The sequence below is a fragment of the Thunnus thynnus genome, chromosome 20 (assembly GCF_963924715.1).
Source record: "Thunnus thynnus chromosome 20, fThuThy2.1, whole genome shotgun sequence".
NCBI classification, from domain to species: domain Eukaryota; kingdom Metazoa; phylum Chordata; class Actinopteri; order Scombriformes; family Scombridae; genus Thunnus; species Thunnus thynnus.
Window position 1 is genome coordinate 6357199 of NC_089536.1, and position 20566 is coordinate 6377764.

The following is a 20566-nucleotide window of genomic DNA, read 5'->3' on the forward strand; positions in this document are numbered from 1 at the left end:
TCTCTTACACCCATAGTGTAATAAACCCTTTTTATTGCAATTATGTGAACAACTTAACAGTAAATAAAACCTGATAGACCGACAGTATTTTTGTGCCAATCAGGACCGGGGCCCATAAACACAGCCGTAGTCGTCAACACTAGATTTTGTATAACAGCTGTTGTTTCAACTTCGGCTTCTGTGTCTAGTTTGAGTCTTGTCCCCTAATGTCCTCAATGTTTACAGTCTCAAATGTCACCTCACTAGCGATGTTGTCATGTAAGGACCTTGGAGAAATAATCCTGAGAGTCCTTCGGGGACCTGATTCATACTGCCTTGATCCACGCATTAATAATAATAATAATAAAACGCAATGGCGGCTACTATGTTGGGAAACTTGTGAAGACAAAATATTTATCTTGACTCAACCATGCTAGAAAAACCTCCTTCCCTTTCCTGGGTTTTGTTGGTGGAGGTATTGCAGGGCCCGTTATGGGAGGGGCGGGTAGCCAGAGCCAAAGAGCCGCAGCAGTATTGATTTTGGGCTTGGCTTCCAAACACGGCCACAGCAGACTGGCTCTCTGGATCCGGCTGCTGCTGCTGCTGCTGCTGCTGCTGCTGCTTGCCCTGCTGACACACTGGAGCTGACATTTTTCCTATATGATCATTCTCGGATGTCCTTGTTATCTTTCATTTGGCCTGTTTCTCTTCTGCTTCCTCTTAACTGCGCCTTCTCCTCCTCTTCTCTTTCTCCGTATTATTTTTCTTGGGGGTTTTTTTTTGGCTGGACTGCAGGGACCAGCCCTATAAACGCATATGTCTGTCCCTGAGTCACTGAGTCACTGACTGAGTGATGAAGTTAAAGGAGAAGTGACACATTTTTTGTTTTTTGCTAAATTACTGTGTCACTTGCAGGCAAAATATTTCACTCGTAGTACGGTGGACATGTCTTCTCTTGTTCTAAAGTGCTAGACGCTACATAATTATAAAAAAATTAATCGGTGCACTGCGGGTCAGTTGTAAGAATGTGCATAAATGCAGTAGTGACTTGCATTTGCAATGTGAGCAAAAAACAACTTGACATTATTTCCGAATGCTTAATTCATCCTGACATACTTTGGAGCAAGGAAGGGCATGGAAAATTCCACCTGAATACCTCTGGTGGCACAAACTCTCTCTTTCCAACAGTTTTTTCTTGCCGTTCTGAAATAATGGATACACATGAAAGGCATTGTGGGCTATGTAGTGATTGGTGTTACATCTGTATTTTCACATACGATGCGCAAAGTAGATTTTTACCAATATCTCGAAGATGACAGTTGGATCCTGTTGATTTTTTAAAGGGGCTAAGATGATGTGAGGCATATGTGTGTGTGTGATGAGGAAAAAATATGAGTTACAATTTGGAGATGTTATAATTGTACCATTCTCCCCTGACACCATTGGTCAACTAAAGCCTGGGACAGCCAAGTATCCCAGAATGCATTTCGCACCAACTGGCAGTGATGGCAAAGATTTTGAGATTTCCAGTGTGTGGTCAGTTTATCAAAATAGCACCTATTGGGAAATTTGTTCCGATGTTTTCGGAGACATGAGGAGCCGCTGGCAGGGTGTGACCAGCCGGTCATTTCTGCTGCTAGCAGCCCGATCGGCCAGTCGATGTCCGTCTTCCTCCCGGCGAGAATATGATCCGATGAGCTGATCTGTGCAGCTCTTTTGTGATTTACTGCTGGCTCCGATGTCTCTGTAGCATTTTGATATATGATATAATTCCTTTTGGAAGATAAACGTTGGTCTCACAGATGAAATCTAATGATTGTAGCTGCCACATTAGTTTGTCTGAATGTTAAGTGAAGCTTCATGTTTTTACTGGACAGAACAACAGCGTTGCCTCTGGGGCTCCATATGTACAGATATAACCACGTTTCAATAGATATAAATGTATTAAAATGAACAGATCAGACTTTATTCAATTGTTTTTATTTTATTAAGCTACATAACAGTTTGGATTTTATTATAGCTACGTTACATACAGTCCAGCCATACACTAGCTTTTAACCTCGTCTTGTTTCCTCTCCTAAGGGTTAAGTGTTATTTTCTTTCACTACTTTTCATTAGGAAATGCACTTGTGTTGCTTTTCACTCCATAATTCATTCAAGTTTTCCCTTGAGTCTTTTCTGTTTTTCTCTCTGTCTATATTCTCATTATAATACCTAATGGATTTTTCTTATCAACAGAAAGATATTTAAATTATATACAAAAATCAATTTGGTCAAAATGTCATTTTCCCCCCTTTGGCGTTCAACCGTTGCTCTTTCCCTCCTCTCTTCTTTTTTCTCTCTTTCCCACCATCCTCTTCTTGCCCACCCCCACATCAACCCCCTAACCCCCAACCCCCCGCCTCTAAAATCTGTAACAAAGCCAAAAGGCAGGGCCCAACTGACACTGCCAGTCACAGCTCTCATCACGTCTTGGTACACACACAAGTGAACCGTATATGTCATGAGACACACACACATATGCACACATATGTACAGTATGTACAGAGGGCAAAGAGTTGCCAGTGCCTCTCTCTCTCTGTGTGTGTGTGTGTGTGTGTGTTCAGTCTTTAACACACACACACATACTTGTGTATTTATTTGTGACTTGCAGTGTACCATCTCCTCCCCCTCCTACTTTCTTAGCTATATATCATATGAAATGTCTGGAAATCTGCTATTTCCTGTGTCTCTGTGTCTCCCTCCCTCGTGCAGTCTCACTGGTCTTGCAGGCAGTATGGAAAAAGAACAAACTGTCCTGAGTTTAGGGGCAGAGGAAAGACTGCAGAGAGAGGAGGATTGTAGAGGGAGGGAGGGAGAACAATCCAAACATATTTAGATCTGCTGGCAGTGTAGTTAATGCAACCTATATATACCTTATAATAATTATAATACAGGTAATTAAAAAAAACATTTCTCAGAGTCAAGAACATAGGATTACAGCAAACTATACTGATATTAAAGGCCCTATTCATAATGTTTTTACCATATTCATTTGAAATATGTTCATACAAAGAATGAGAAGGATGAGGTAACAAAAATGTGTGTTTTGTTTTTCTCAGCCAATCATAATTCAAACTTTAAGTCTGGCTTAAGAGGAAACTAAACACACCCCCCCCCCCCTGGAAATCTTGTTTCTGCTGACCTCCGGTGGTTTACCTTCTCACTTGGCTGCAGTGATGTATAGATGTGTAGGGTGAAGTAGGGTAATGTGGGACAGTTTTTGTAATTGATTGTTGCAAGACAACTGTAGAGAAACCGGGTCCAACTGCTGTATGTTTATGTCAAGATTATGTTCAAGCGTGACCATAACTACTACTGTATCGCGTGTCTCCCCGGGCCAAGAAAATAAACACATTCATATATCACAGCAGACAGACTAGAGGGTGATTTTTCATCATTTGGAAAGTGAGGCAGGAGAGAAAGCTCATGATTCTAGCTCTCAGTGTGTTTATTGCACAGAATAACATCCGTAAATGGCTCGTTTGAAGCTTTTCCAGAGTTGTTGTGAATCTCCAAATCTACTGCGGTGGTAAAAAATCATGTGTCAGGGTGTATTTGGAGGGTTATGTTGGCTGGGTACAGTGGAGCTATACTCAGTAGTAGTATAACTCAGTAGTTCCATAAATCATCCAATCATCATTAGTGACCACGCTCCTGTTTCTCTCACCTGGACTACTAACCATCTTCACAAACCATCCAGTAGATGGCGATTTAATATATCCTTACTCGACGATCCTGACTTTGATAATTACATGATTCCTTCAGAAATAACATCAACACTACTTTGGGAAACAGGAAAAGCAGTTTTAACTGGAATAATCATATCATACTCCACATACAAAGGTACATCGAACAAAAGATTAAGGAATTAGAGAACATCGACGCAATTAATCCGAAAGCACAAACCCAGAATGATTCATAGAAATAGAAAATACAGCTGAGTGAACACACTAACAGAAAAACTGAATAAATTGTAGGGTGAGAGTGATGGGATAATAGTGCGATGGACACAGGAGGTGTGTCTACAACATCTTTAATAGAGGTAGATCAATAAAGGAAGAAGTGATTTTAAACAAGTGATAACCTTATTAACTGTGTTTGCCTCTGCTTCTGTTTCAGGGTACATCCCCAGCTACCTCGAGAAGGATGAGCCATGTGTGGTGTGTGGTGACAAGGCCACAGGTTACCACTACCGCTGCATTACCTGCGAGGGCTGCAAGGTACAGTTGCACACACACACACACACACACACACACACGAAACCAAAGTTTCAGATACACAAGGTTCATAACCCACATAATATCTGCCAGAAAACCTGATACACTGCCTTTGAAGTCAACTGCCTCTCTACACGTAAACGTCACATAACTGACAAATACTCAGGCGCGCAGTGATGCACAAACAGTCACTTACTTCAAAGCGTGCACACACATACACCCGAGCTCATAAACACACCGGCAAAGATGATGTATTGATGTATATATATATATATGTATGAAACCTGTCAGTCTGTCACGTCAGCTCTCAGCCTCGTATCATCTGTCTGCCTCGCTGTCAGTCTGCCGTACGATTAGTCTCCTTCTGTTCCTGCTGTCGTTGTTTGTTAATGAGTGACGTGATATCTAAGGCGCCACTGAAGGGTTTGTGAATAAGCTTGTGGGGCGATGATGTAGTTGATGTGTGATTGATTGAGCCACCTCTAAAAAAACAAAAACAAAGAGAGAGAGAGAGAGAAATGTGTCTATGCTCATTCATAGATGTAAATAAAGTTGTATAAATAAAGTTTATTATTATATTATATTGTATTATATTATATTATATAGTAAAAGAATACCTTTAATCTAATGCTGTTATAATATCGAGGTTTATTTAATGTATATACATTCATTTCCCACTACAGTTTTGACTTCCAACACTACAATATGTGAATGTTAAGATTTATACAAATTGCCTCAGGCTTGGTAGCAAGTCAGGCAGACAACAAATTAGGTCATATGTTAGATTGAACATTTTATTTCCTATAATTGTCACATGCAAGAAGCAGCAGTAACAACTGTCAAAACGTCACTTCGCCTGTCTGTCATTCACACTGACTACATTTACAGGCACAAAATATTCCGGTTTTTGCCCTTATTCCTGAAAAAAGACAATATTCCTACTAAGCTATTCAGATGGCTGCTCCAGTGAGGGTGGGAATCACAAGAGAGAAGATGAAAAACATTAGTGAGCTGCTGGCCTGATATTTATAAGTGATATTTATATGGCTGATATTATAAATCTATAGTTATAGTTACAGGCACATCCAGTACCTAGGTTGTTCCATGATGTTTACTGCACTGCTGAGTGTTTTTGGTGCATCACACCGAGTCGTCACCGTCACTCAGGGTAATAGAGGGCGCGCTCTGTTTTTTTTAGCCTACTCTAAACTCTCCTCTCGTTCCTCTTCTTCGTCTGCCTTCCTGCTCCAGCATGTCGTTTTGACTGTGCAAGGGTGCGTTACAAAACCAGCCCATCATGCATCTCTATCCCAGCCTTGCAAACTGTTGGCCGGTTGGTTTGTTTACAACAAACAGAGCTGACCACAAGAGGCCGTGTGTGTCCCACACTGCGGTAAAAACCCTGATTGAGACGCATATTCCGAATACGCTGTATGCATGTCCAAAGAATGCTCCTAAAACCTGAATAATATCGGCATATCACATGTCTTAATCGGAAAATGCTACATTCCGAATAATTCAGAACATCCAAACTGAATATGCTGTTTACATGACCCGTATCAAATTCAGAATATTGTCATATTATATAATAATAATATATAATTCATGTAGACGTCGTCACTGTGAGCAGCAATAAGCTGTGACTCAAAAATTCCATTCCGGAATCTCTGTTATCTTTTTCTCTGTTCCTTTTATTCCTTTATTCCTTGTATTTGCTTCTGTCTCTAGACCATCTAACTCGATTGTTTCTCTCTGTCTGTAATACCCATCCATTCACCTCTCCCCCTGTTGTCTGCCTGCAGGGTTTCTTCCGTAGGACCATTCAAAAGAACCTCCACCCCGCCTACTCCTGTAAGTACGATGGCTGCTGCATCATCGACAAGATCACCCGCAACCAGTGTCAGCTCTGCCGCTTCAAGAAGTGTATTGCAGTGGGCATGGCCATGGACTGTGAGTGTTGCAATTATATACTTGTACACACAGGCAAAATGAGCTCACATACAAAAAGACATGCAAAGAAATGCAAAAAAAAGAATGTACACAGACATGCAGTATGAAGTCTCGCTTATTGCTGCTTTTCATGTTTGAGGATCACACTGAAGAAAAGTTATTGATGAATTTGAAATGACACATTTCATATTGTTGTGCTCTTAGACAAGGTCAAGAAGAAGTAATTATGTTGTAGTAATGCAGGAGAGATAAACAATGTGGGGACTTATAGAAAATGTATAAAGAAGCTGCAACTTGAGACGATATGCAAACTTTATGCAAAATCCAAACTAATTGCATACTTCTTTTTTTGCTTTCTTATCCATGTCGCTTTTCCGTTCTCTTCCTCTGCCTTTATCTTTATCTCCTCCCAGTGGTGCTGGACGACTCGAAGCGGGTTGCTAAACGGCGTCTGATTGAAGAAAACAGGGAGCGACGCAAAAAGGAGGAAATGGTGAAATCCCTCCAGAACCGTCCAGAGCCCACCGGGGCCGAGTGGGAGCTGATCCGCCTGGTGACGGAAGCCCATCGACACACCAATGCTCAGGGCGCCCAGTGGAAACAGAAACGCAAATTCCTGGTAAGAGGACAAAAAAAAATACTCAAATCGATTACAGGCATATAAACCCATATACATTCATCAATTTATTATAACAGCAAAACAAAAATGCCAATAATAGCACCATCTCTCGCATATAACTAGAGATACGCAAAACACCCGAATAAAACACTTTAATTAGTTTCATATATTTCTGATACAAGCAGCTCAACAACCTTGATGTGTTTCTCACAGTAATTGATAGATTAATTCAGCCATGGGAGAAAAAAAACAAAACAAAGCAGCAAGTCTACAGCTGCTACAACTTTTGAGCTAATTGCTGATACCTGGAAACATGAGACATTGCTACAGTGAGGTCTGATCAGACAACCGTGTTCAGTCAGACAGTTTGTAAATAAACCACTTTTCTTGGAGGTAAAACTGAAAGTGAAATGTCATTATGGATACCGAGATGGCTGTCAGCACGTACCAAGATACAACACACTACAAACAATTTTCCGAATCTTGGAAGAATTACAAAATTAAGATAACAGCAAAAAGCTTTGTCAGGTATTTCAAGGCTTTTTTTACAGTGCAAAAGAAAAGAAAAATGTCAAATCAGAAAGAAAGACAGAAACAAACAGAGGAAAATCAAACTCATGAGGGTGTGGAAGGCATCTTGGGACTCTCTGAAATATTGCAAGGAATCAGAGAATTCTGCATGGAAACTGCTGAGAACTGTGGAGCATTGAAGAAGGAAATAAATAATGAGAAGGCATCAGAGTAAAGTGAAAATAAGAATGAATGCAGCAGAGAATTGCAGAAAATGAGGACCATGTAATCAGTGTGACCAAAGTGCTTACCCATAAGTGTGCACCTACAGAGACAACTGGAGGCAAAATGTGAGGATTTCGGAAGGCTGTGTCTGAAAAATGTGAGGGAAATAACATAGTTGAGTTCATGGAAAACCTTTATACAGGAGAAACTGGTCAGACAGGTCAATATTAGCTCCAAAACTACAGCATTAAGCAAAAGGTGTTTCAGGCCATCTGGGCAAAGAAGGAAATTTGAGTTAATGATAAGAAAACAACTTCAGGAAAGAAAGATCAAGTCAGGCATAATAGAAAGTAAGAAATACACAATAGGGGTATTTATTGATTTAAAAAAAGCATTTGATACTATTGATCATACCATCTTAATTTCTAAATTACATACACAGTGTTAGAGGAGTAGTTCTAAACTGATTAAGCAGCTATTTAGATAACAGACAATAATATATACAGTTTGCTGATAATGAATCTGAGTGTATGAAGATTGAATGTGGAGCCCCACAAGGCTCCGTTTTGGGGCCTAAACTATTTTGTATATCAATAACATATGTGAAGTGTCAAAGATATTAAAGTTTGTTTTGTTTGCAGATGACACTGTTTTTTATAGTTCAGGAGATGAATTAAAAGCTTTAGCAGACAGCATTGTAAATGAAATGGACAATCTTAAAAGATGGTTTGATGAAAATAAGTGATCATTACATTTGAACATAACTAAGTTTATGGTTTTTGCTAATCAAAAACTGTCTATAGATGGAGTTTATATTGAAAGAGAATTTAGGTTTTTGGGTGTAATAATGGATGGCAAACAGACATGGAAATCTAATATAGCACATGTAAAAACAAAAGTGTCTTAAGAATAATTCTGTTTTGAACAAAGCAAAGTATGTGTTAGATTACAAGACAATGCAAATTCTGTACTGTTCACTTATTTTGCCATATTTTAATTACTGTGTGGAAGTGTGGGGCAACACGTACGTGAGCGACATAAAGCCATTGTTTCTATTACAGGAAAAAAGCAGTAAGAATTATTCATGAAGTGGATTCAAGACAACACACCAGCAGACTGCTAATTAAGTCAAGACCAATGAAATTTAAAGGTTTAGTTGAGTTACAGACATTTTTAGGTATGTACAGGAAAAAAAGCAGATTATTACCATTAAGTTTGTAAAAGTTGTTTGTCTTTAATTCAGAGGGTTAGGGTAATGAGACTATACGAAGTTAATGGGTTTCCTTAGTTGATGGTGAATTATTGCGTATGGCTTTTGATTCGTTTTTCTCATGTTACAGTAAGTATTGGTTGTTAAGTTGATGTTATTGCCAGACCATCTATTCCTGTTGTTTATTTAAGTTTGGAGTAAGAGGCCGGCGAAACAACATTTTTTTTCTTCTCCCTGCTCCTTTCCGGTCATTGAATGTGTAAATTGAGTTGTGTTTTGATCGTGAATCGCTTTTTTTTTTTTCTTCTCTTTTCTGGAACTGCCACGAGCGGAACAAATAAATAATGAATGAATTATGTAATAATCCCCTCATTCCACAGGAAAACTCTGTGTGTGTTCACAACTATGGCAAGTACAGATGTTTCCCAGGGGAAGTTTTATTGTTCGCCTTTTGTTGTCTCATGAGAATAAATTTGGCTTAAGTAGGGGTTTGTTTGCAACCTGTCTGATCCTCTGACTGGTTGTGTTTCTTGTCCCACATGGCCTCTTTATAGCATTGTCTAGGCATTCCCAGATCTTAGCAATTAACTTGGTGAGTACAATGTTATTGACTCATATAAAATGGCCAAAACTACAAGAATAAACTGGAATACGCCTTGAATTCTTCATGATTCTCTGCGGACATACGGACAGGAGGATCAAAGGCTGGTTCAGTTATCCTCAATCAAATGAATATCTGCACGAGCAGAATCGGACAGATGAGCCAAGAAAGACTCCAAATAACTCAGTACTTCTGAATTTCTCAAGCGAGCAACTGGCATCAAACCACTACTTTCTGTTAACCCATCATCAGAGGGATGATACTGCACACACATTATACCACCAGCGCAGCAGGAGGTGGCTGACTCTCTCTGGAAAAAGTAGTGTTTAAGCATATTGACAGGACAAACTCTGGATTTTCTTTTACAATCTTGGGTTTTAACAACATAATCTGTGTCACTGCTTTTTCGTTCCACCGCATGTGGACATGGAAATCGACATCGGAGGCTGGATCCTGGTGACGGAAGCAGCACCAGGACTTTTTCACCTGTTTGGAAAACTCTGAGACTTTTTGTCATAATGACGTTTCATTTTGTTCTGAGCCTGTGCCAGATTCTGGAGACACTCACGGAAAGTACTAACAACATTATGCTCAACATTGGGTGACTCTGACAACCATTTTTCTTGCGCACGTATGGCCGAACACAAGATCACAGGGACTGAAGCCTGAAGGATTCCTGAGGAGTTTCTAACACCCACAGGAGTGGCAGTACTTCGCTACATCGTTTTTTTAAATCTCTGGGCCAAAAGAAATTATGCAACACACAGTGGTAGGTGTTTTTTTTTTAACACCGAGGTGTCCAGCTGAGGAGTCATGTGCGAGACTAAGTACCTGTGGTTGGTATTCCTTTGGCATTACCACCTGGTTGACAACATTCAGCTCACTGGAATCAGAGCAGATTGTTGGTTTCCCTCGGTGGCTATGTGGCAGAGGACAGACACGGAGTTAAGGACAGGTCATTTTGCTGAGATTTTGCCAACATTTCAGACCCATTTGCACATTTTGACACTTTCTCGATCTTAATAGTGGGGGGAAACTGAACGGAAGAGCTCACTCTCATCTAATGTAGCCATAAATGACTCAGACAAAAATCCACAGCTTCGTTCAGTTTACGAGCCTGTGCACACGTAATTGGATGAGGGAGATGGGAGACATTCCTCTTGTAGCAGCCAATCACCTGCCAGAGCTGGAAACTGATCCACCAATCACCTCCTTGTCCCTACACATACCTATTTACATAAATGTACACCCACACCTGACACATATATACATCCAGTCTGATGAAATAAAACACATTTTAACAAAAATTACCACCACAGTCGTAACAATACTGTTAATGACACTGTGCAAAAGCGATAAAATGCGACAAAAAAGTGTAGTTCCCTCATCAAAAATTCTTCAAAGCACATATTAGTCCTTCTCCCTCACTGAAAATCCTGAATCTATAGACACATGGCACATGGCATAATTCACACTGTAAACTTAGCAGTGCTGCTTTAGTATTACTGCTTTAATTTCTCTGCTTTTTGCCTCATCCGAATGTAACAACAGAACCGTATCGACTATGTCCTCACACAAACATTCATACTAATGCTATGAATGATAGGGTTTCATTTTATCTGGGTGCCAGAAAGCTGAGGCTCTTTCCTCATATTACTGTCAGTGTGGCTCTTTATGACTTTATCTCCATATTCCCCTCTCACTGTTTCTGTTTCTCTCTGCCTTCGTCTTCATTTCTCAATGTCTCTCAGTTCTCTCCAGTATTTGGAGGGTTTTTTTTCATTCTAATCCCTCTGGGCTCTTAACCAGACCTAATTCCCCTCATAGTTTTCATTCACACCTCAATGCTCTATTTTGGCTTTTATCTCTTTCCCGTCTTCATTTCTTCATTTGTCTCTTCTCTCATTGTCCCTCAGTGTCTACCCTTACTTTCCCTTTATTTAAACATTAGCGTCCTGTGTGGTGTAGGTGGGTGTTAGATTGGAAAAATGATGGGGGGTTCATCTGGAGAGGGGTTGAAAGTGCTCATGGTGTAATGGCAGGTATTGTGGAGGGAGTTGCTAAGCAACTAGGAGGAAGTGGCCGGGTTTGGTGGGAAGGGGGCCATGTGGGGATTAGGTGAGGAGGTGTGAAGCTTCAAGTAGAGAAGAAGGTAAGAATTTTCTTTCTGGAGAAAAGATCAGTTTAAAGCCGGATTATGTTTTTAGTTTTTGAGATCATTTTGTGTGCTTGAATCAAGATTTAGGTTTAGCATCGAGGCTACAGCGAGTAGGTCGACGGTTAAGATTAGGTTTAGGTTTCGTGTGCAAGAAACATATTTTTTTTAATCAACCCTGTAAAGTTGGAGCGAGCCCATCTCAAGAGCAGGGCTTGCAAACTGTGAAGAAGAGCTTATCTTAGGCCAGAGCTTGGTTCATGTAAAAGGATAAACAGTTCTATTTCACACAGGCTTCACCCTCTAATGGGGCTCTGGAGGCTGTAGCCACTGAACTCTGAATATCTAAATTTACATGCAATGCCAACCAGGATGAGCCCACTGAGCCCTGTGGGGACGGCAGCTATAAAAAGGGCCGCAATGACACCGCTCGTCATGCGCTGTACTTTTTCTCTCTGAAATGATGACTACTCACTCAGGAATGACTTTGTTGAAAGACGCGCCGATTACAGTCAGCTCTACACCAGGTCAAGCCAAAGACTGGGATCGTTTGCTAAGAGGAAGAAGAAAATACAGATAAAGTGCGCTGAAGTCGTTAAATTCAGAAGGTTGAACTGCCAGTGTAAATATAGTATGAATAAATGCTGTTAGCAGACTCTAAATTGATGAGTCAATGACTTTGTGATGAAAAATAAAAGACTACTGGTGGTCCATGTCTACTAAGAAGATGTGCACGGATATATATGCAGTCCTTATTAAATATCTAGGGTGAGAGGGTTTATATAACAGAAACCTTCACCTGCACTTTGATCCTAATACATCCATGATATCATCTGTTGAATTCATAAGATGTAATAACCCTTTAGGAAACCATTTTACAGCCTAAATTCCTTGAGGTATGGGATCACCAATGCACTGCAAATGTGGAAAGGATGATAAGGATTTGGATCCATACAGACTGTAAATCATTACACATCTCCTGTAGATATTTCAGAATTAACATTCATGTCGCAAACATCTCCCATACTTCATCGCTTGGGTCCACTGTTAGATGTGGGCAGGACATTTGATTCAATTCACTGCCACGTTCTGAAAGTGTCCACTTTAAAGTGTTATACGATCATGAATGAATGCACCTGGCCGGCTTCGGTTTTAAGGATCGTCATGGCACTTAGCTAATGGTCTCCTGGCACTAAAGAGCCCGAGGGTTTAGATTTTTCACAGCTGCTAAGACCAAACAACCACACAGCGTTGAAACCTGCTTCGCTCATTTGTCTTTCCCACTGTTGTATAGTTTGGCTTAAAGCAACTAAGCCTCTAGATCTGCAGGCACACACACACACACACACACACACACACACACTGGTCTGAGTTACAGTTACATAGTGTTCTCTCTCTCACAGTCTGTGGTCAGGCATCTGGAAACATCTTTTACGAGCGCAGATTCTGTTCATACGGCTGTGTGTGTGTGTGTGTGTGTGTGTACGAGCATGTCTACACATCTGTCTGGAAGTATTCCCGATAGTTTGTTATGTATAAAAATGCATTCAAATTCTTTGTGATTAGCCTGTCTGTGACGCAACAATCCTCTGAAGCGTACTGTACGTGGTTGATATGACACTGAGTGTGTTGTGTGTGCATGCATGTGTTGGTACATATTTATGCTACTGCTGCTGTGGAACATTTAATAGAACTGAAATTCACACAATTGTAAAAATAATCAAGTATGACTGCGAAAATGGTTGCAGGATGCTATGTAACTGTACCCTTGTTCCCTCTATCGTGGGAGTAAACGTCAATCCGCACTTTTCACGCTCCAAGTCTTTTATTAAGTTTTCCTGGCCAAGTGAAGGAGCCTTTTAAATCATACAAATCTTCAAAATTTTCAATTGCAACTTCTGAAATTTATCCACAGTCATTCACTGTTGTCCTAGCAACAACATCACCCAAACAGGACCGCTCAACCCGCTGGCTTGAAATCTTCTGTTCAGCCACTCGAATCGGTAGAAAAAAACTTCAGCAATCGGAAATCACAGAAGCAACTGTGATTCAGTACTTGGTGGACATGTAGGTTCAAAAAACATCAGTCTGTTTGAACATTATATTACCAAATCATTTATATCAATCAGGTTTAGGTGTCTACTGTGTATTTTATTGCGATTGAAGAGTCTGGAGTGAAGTGTGTATGGAAGTCAGACATATTAGCACCTTGCAAAATAGCCGTTGAGTCACTGGTATTGGATCAATAACTGTATCAATCTCCCCTGTTATATCATTTTTTATTTGATTTTATATTATGAGACAGTAAAAATACTTTCTTTGCATCTCGAGTTTATAGACTTACTCTATGAGACAGTTTCCCCATGACTGCACAATATTTTTCCCTCAAAAGTAACTTAATACAATTAACTTTACTCATGTATAATTCATTTTAATAAAATAATAATTCATAGCGCACTGGCGAAACCATCCGTTTTGATCATCCGGATCAAAACATATGGACCCCATTTCTCTTCTCCGGCGTTGCTGCAACAAACTTTTCAGAATTAATCCATCACATAAAAGGTAAACAGTTGAAATACATCATATAACTGTTGAGACTGCAGTACAAAAAAAGCTATTTTCCCCCTTTATCCTCTTGATTTAGAGATCGCCAATTGCCAGTAAATATTGCCAGTGCTGTGGTTGGTGCTGAAGTCCAGATATGTTGTGCCTCTTCTGACACACGTTGCAAGCTTCTTTTTTACCAGTTTCTTTAGAAGAGCTCAACACTGATCGAGAGGTCGATACTATCTCCTCACAACAAGCAGGAGTGTACTGTACAACAGCAAAGACGTAGTATAACCCTCGACAGCTCTGCGGGGGTAGGCAAGTGTTTACCCTCGGTGCCACACAGATGGCCATTCGGTTAATAAGTAAACAATAACAGTTGCATGGAAATCACATTAGTACATAAGGAAGCACATGAGAAGCCCCTCACAAACAGCAGTATAATAAAACAAACATAAACACACACATTTGTTTGTGTATGAAATGGTCTGTGGAGGTGTACTCATGTCTAGTTTTTTATAGCCATGTTGCTACTAAATGTGTGTTTTATTGTATCTTGATGCACTCAATTTACCTTCTTGTTACCTGACTGTTTAATACCTTATTTCTCACTGTTTTAATCTCTTATTTTCACAAAAGCCCTCCTACAGATGGGTGTCATGTCCCTATCTCTTATATATACTTTCATTGTATTGGGGTCGAGGCTATCTCGACACCCGCACAAATGAAATGAAAATTTCTTAGCTAGATTGTGACTAGAGATGAGAAAATATGTTTCTCCAACACTGTTTAAAGCAACCTGTTAAACATTTTGAGATAAAGAGACCGTATTCATTTCTGTCATCTCTGTCAGCCGTCACTCGTGACATGCGGCTGAACCTGCGCCGGCTTTGCATTGTGGTTCGTTTCTAAGCTTTTCTACTTGAGACTGTGGCTCGCATTCATTCAGCTGCTCTCTCTGTGTTAAGATTTTTTTTTTATCAACACTGAAATGAAAAATGACTTCCACCAGTGAAACCAATGATTTGTTTTGGCTCTCGCATGCCGAGAGTTGCAGTCCATCAAAGTTAGTATTCCAGTTATTAAAATTCTCCATAATTGCTCAATAGACTTGAGTGATATCTATTTTTTTTTATACCTTTTTGACATTTCACCAACTGTATTTGTGTTTAAAAAAATAAAAAACGTAAAAGCTGAGCTGCTGCTGATAGAAGTCATTGTAGCATGTATGACATTGTCTAGCCTATAATGCTGTGTGTGTAACATGTAATTAGCCTACATAGACAAGTATTGATTAATTTAATGACCCACGGAATAATGAATAGACAGGAAATAAGCGCCTTTCTTCCATAGATTCTTGCTGGAGGACCTGATGACACTTGTTGCCACGGCAGATACCGATTTGTGGGAATAAAATCAAGTGGCTAATAAGGGACTAAACCCAAAATACTCCCAAACAAGGGCAGAGGCACCTTTCTTTTTTACTAGTCTTGTAACGTTATCCCTACCACTCGCAGTCGCCATCTTTTTCCGCTCAGCTGCCACCAGTAGAGACCTAACTCTGGTGGCAGTCACATCAATACAGCATCTCCGTATCAGTTTAATAGAAAGAGGAGTGTCTGTTTTTTATGATGGTATTGAAAATCATACCTTTCTAAATACCTTGGTTTACCGTAATACCTTGATACCGCCCGAGCCTGTTGCTCAGCTCTTAGGGGACTGAATAAGTTCAAACTGATTTATGCAGCGCTGATTTACGCAGCCCCTCTGCCTCTGGATTATGACGGATGATTGCATGTGTGAGGTGATTATTCTTATACTTTTATCTCATCCCATTTATTGTAGAAGTCCAGCTTGAATAAATGACTACGGCCTTGACACACGCTTTATTCACTGGAGCATAAAACAATATTTTTCATAGTCATGGCCTGAATTCACACAACTTTGTAAACATATGTATTAATGATCTGCAGTTCCCCACTGTGGACCTCTTAAGTAATCGCTATCTGTCTGGTGACATGCCCCATTCCTTTGACAGAGCACTATCTGCCGTCCTTATCTGATAAATTGGATTTAATTTGTCTCCTAAGGCAAGAGAGCACTTTGTAGAAAGGAGAAAAAGGTTATAAAACCGTTCAAAGCTGCGTTGTTTCCTACACTTTATTTCCCTCGAAGCCCCATAACACTCTTATCAATTCTTCTATAATGTTATTTTATTCTTTTATGCTCCTCATCTCTAGGAACACACTCATACTCTCAACTGTAGCTTGTTATAATGCGCTCTATTGTATTCTAGTGCAGTTTCTTGTCTGTTTCTTGCCTTCTGCACTCTTCTCCTTCTCTATTATGTTAAATTTACTTTCAAGTTCCATTTAAACGATAAGACCGGACCAAAACCAGCAATTTATTACTCCTTCTCTTCCAATACTTGACTTTCCTACAATATACCCAAACTTTTTCTTTTTTTGTTAAGGCTCAGTAGTTTCCTAAAACAGCTGGGCATTGTAGTTTTCAGCTACAGTTACTCAAACAGGAGTAAAAAGTGCATTTGTTGGGGACTATTTTCAGCCGCGGATTAATACACATTTTGTGATCTAGTGAGTGTTTACAGCACCAGTTCAGTGTATGTGGGATTGATTTAAAATAAACTGCAGTGCCCATGTTCATCACAGTGAAGGAACATGTCCCCCTTTGCAGCCAGACAACAATAGAGGCGCAGAGGAAATAAGCTTTGGTTACACAGACAATACTTGTTAGTAGGTTTTTCTACCACCATTTGCTCGTCTTTGGTGTTATTCATCACTATAATCTAATCATCCTCCCACGTTTTCTTTTTTTTCCATTTAGCCAGACAAAATCGGCCAGTCCCCGGTTGCCCCGACGTCGGACGGAGACAAGGTGGACCTGGAGGCCTTCAGCGAGTTCACGAAGATCATCACTCCTGCCATCACCCGTGTCGTTGACTTTGCCAAAAAACTGCCCATGTTCTCTGAGGTGAGTGGTGGTTAATGGTCTGGTGGAGCAAAGCGCTGTGTGTGGGAGTCTGACAGAGAGAAAGATATAACACATACCAGACATAGCCAGGCTTCTGGCTGGCTGTAAGCGCCTGTTTGTTGAGGAAATGTGAGATTTAGGGGGTCGATTTTTCTCATGAAATTAACAGTTCTTCTGTTTTTTGAGAAATACCACAAGAACATGTGGTACAAGAGGTGTAACCAATATCTACAACTTACTGGTATACTGTAGAAAAATACAGGTTTCACAATTTCACACACATCAGATTTTCTAAATAATTCAATTTTACCAGAATAATCCAATGCACTGTTCATTATGCTGATCATTTCCATATTGCTATCGTGCTCAAGATGTATGTACGCCTCGGAAAATATATCCAGCAGCAGCCTTTTGTGCTAAAAGACAGTCAGAGAAAGACTTCTGTTCCCGTCTTAATTAGCAACGTATAATCATGTTTCTTGTCTCTGCTGCTTGTAATGAGACCTTGTGTGATTGGATAATTATCAGGGTAGCTGCGTTACTGTGTGTGTGCGTGTGTGTGTGCGTGTGTGTGTGTAACAAAGAGAAGCTACGTGAGTGGGAGTCTGGGGCGTAATGAAAAGAATAAAATCACAATCCATTTTGAGAATATAAATCACATACTTTTGTAAGTACAGGGTGTCACTTTTTTTAAATCAGCATGTTTTAAAGTAGAATTCACTCACCTTGTGAAATAATGCTACTATTATTCTACAAATGTTACAATTATGATGGATACTAGCATTCAAATGAGTGCGTAAACTAGAATAAATTCCTCATCTTATTCTATTAATTTTAGAGGCAAAGAAACACAACAGTTGAGGTTTCAAGGTTTTAATATTCTAAGCACTGAAGCAGATAATTAGTCATGTTCAATATGTTATCTTTAACTCACAATATATTAAATTAGATGATGAAAAGAGCCTTTTTAATCTGATGAAAGATGCGGAGGGAGAAAACCTGTTCAACCTACATGAGATCTGCTCACGCCGGCTGCGGTGAATTACTGATAAGAATGCACAGAAACAAAGCCGGCACTCGTCGAGCAGCTAAAAATTAGTCTATTGCTTTTGCACAAATTGATGCAGCAGTAAATGCATTATAAGCATTTACTTTAAGCGTGCCCTCCAGGTACAAATTTACAAGACAAATCAAGCCAATGAATGCCAATTAATCTACTCAGCAGTCGAGAGTGAAATAAGAAACAAGCTTACATTAAGGTGAGATTTAATTCAGCACACCAGAGTCTGTAGATTTAATCAAATGAGTTTCAACCCAGAGATTCTAATATCCATGTAAATCAGGGTGTATTAGTCATAATCTTTGTTCATCAGTGAAAAAAAAAAAAAAAAGTCTGCCTCTTTTCAACCCATCTTCATGTTTCTCTCCCTCCCGTCCCTTCCTCTCCACCACATCTGTGCCTTTACTTGCTCACTTTTATTCCTTCCCAGCTGAGCCTCCTCTGATTACTCTCATCATTTGTCTTTACTGAATTCCTATGAAAGGATTGATTCCGGTTTATTACAACTTGGGTATTCACTAAGTTAATGGCCTAGATCTGGGAATATGGCGACACGTCTAAAATAAAGTCAGACGAGGCAGTTAACAGGAGCAGTCTTGCGATCAGACGTGGTGTATTAAACTTGAATTATCTTGTAAAGTTGGGTGTCGAGAGCCGGTTCAGAATCTAAATTTATAAATGCTGTATGTAAGAAGTGGGAAACATTACATTATTATATACAAGTTCCTTAAAAACAACTTTTTTGTGGGGAAGTTTGGAACTTCTACGTTTCCATCTACATCATGGCTGAGCATGCATCAGTGCACATGTATAATGTTTACAATATGGTGGACCGAGGCCACGGAAAATAAGGGTCCTCCCTTATTTTTCCAGCCCTCAGTGAACCAGTTTTTGTGATTCCCAGACAAAGACTCAAGCAAAATGAAGTCTAACACTGCAAACATTTAACTTGTGAATGGATGAGGAATATTTATTTTCTATTTAATTTTTTTCTCTCTCTTTCTATACAAACAGAGGTTAACCTTTGTTTTTCTTTAGAGGATTCTTATTTTATTGCTACTGTGTGTTTTGTTCACCTCCTTATGATTGAAGACATACAGTATCTCATTTTAGCTTACAAACAACTTATTAGTGGCAAGATTGAAGAAATATTCTTTACCTGTTTACTACAAAGAACCACAGCATAGTTTATCATTTTGACATTGACTATTTAAAGCAGCTTAAATCTGCTAAAACTAAATGTGTTTTTTGCTTTCAACATATTTTGGTATTTATATTCTATTACAAAATATGCCAATATTAGTGTTTTTTTCTTTTATGCTTTGATTTTAAGGTTTTATTTCTATCTAAAGTATATATTAACTTTCCTCACCAGCTGCCTTGTGAAGACCAGATCATCCTGTTGAAGGGCTGCTGCATGGAGATCATGTCACTGCGAGCTGCTATGCGCTACGACCCCGAAAGCGAGACACTGACGCTGAGTGGGGAGATGGCGGTGAAGCGTGAGCAGCTAAAGAACGGCGGGCTGGGCGTGGTGTCGGACGCCATCTTCGATCTGGGCAAGAGCCTGGCGCAGTTCAACCTGGACGACACAGAGGTGGCGCTGCTGCAGGCCGTGCTGCTCATGAGCTCAGGTTGTTGTTGACTCAAGAACTCGTGACTTAGTTGTTCAACCCTTTTTCTGACACTTGAGATTATTGCAGAACTGTGTAACATCAGGGGTCAAGATATTCAAAGTAAATATAATGTATATTTTTAGTCTTCTGTGTCCTTACAGACACAATTCAGTGACAACTATCTAGCAGAACAGACTTGGCAGAAATGGAATATAATATTCATAAATATGTTTTAATTAGTGTAAAATCACCTGAAAATAAGAATTGCTGTGTTTTCCTTACCTTAGAATGAGCCCTTTATATCTACATAGGGGGCAGGTCCTCTTCCACGGAGGCCGCCATGTTGCACCGCCATATTTCTACAGTAGCCCAGAACGGACAAACCAAACACTGGCTCTAGAGAGGACCTTTCATGTTTTTCGCGAGTTTACATGCTCATCAGGGGAGGGGGAGGGGGAGGGGTATTCAGTTGGTTGCAATCTGCATCCTCATCACTAGATGCCACTAAATCCTACACACTGGTCCTTTAATGCTTAAAGCAGGAAATCTAAAGTGTGAAATGTGAAAAGAAGCTTTCACGCTTAGTTTTTTCGCTGCTGACTGAGATCTTCTCTGGTTTGAGAACACGTGTCACATAATATGTTCTCAGTTTTGGATGCAAATAAAGAAAGGGTCCATAATCTTGGCCTCTTGCAAAGACACAATGTGATAATATTAAAGTATATAAGGGTTATTAAAAAGTAAGAGAAAAAATTAAATTAAATATGTGAGCATTAAGTATGAAATAAGACAAGAAGATATAACATAAGAAGAGTATTAAATATATATATATTTTCTT

The 20566-nt window shown here is 39.7% G+C and overlaps 1 protein-coding gene across 11 annotated transcripts in view; it reads left to right on the top strand.

Moving 5' to 3' along the window:
* Positions 1 to 20566, top strand: part of thrab (thyroid hormone receptor alpha b) — a 162942-nt gene that overhangs the window by 126622 nt on the left and 15754 nt on the right. For all 11 annotated transcript variants that reach the window (XM_067576046.1, XM_067576045.1, XM_067576047.1 and 8 more), the window contains 5 exons: positions 4141 to 4241; positions 6041 to 6188; positions 6602 to 6807; positions 16906 to 17052; positions 19488 to 19746. In XM_067576046.1, coding sequence (XP_067432147.1) covers positions 4141 to 4241; positions 6041 to 6188; positions 6602 to 6807; positions 16906 to 17052; positions 19488 to 19746 — 861 coding nt within the window. The remainder of the gene's footprint in view (positions 1 to 4140; positions 4242 to 6040; positions 6189 to 6601; positions 6808 to 16905; positions 17053 to 19487; positions 19747 to 20566) is intronic.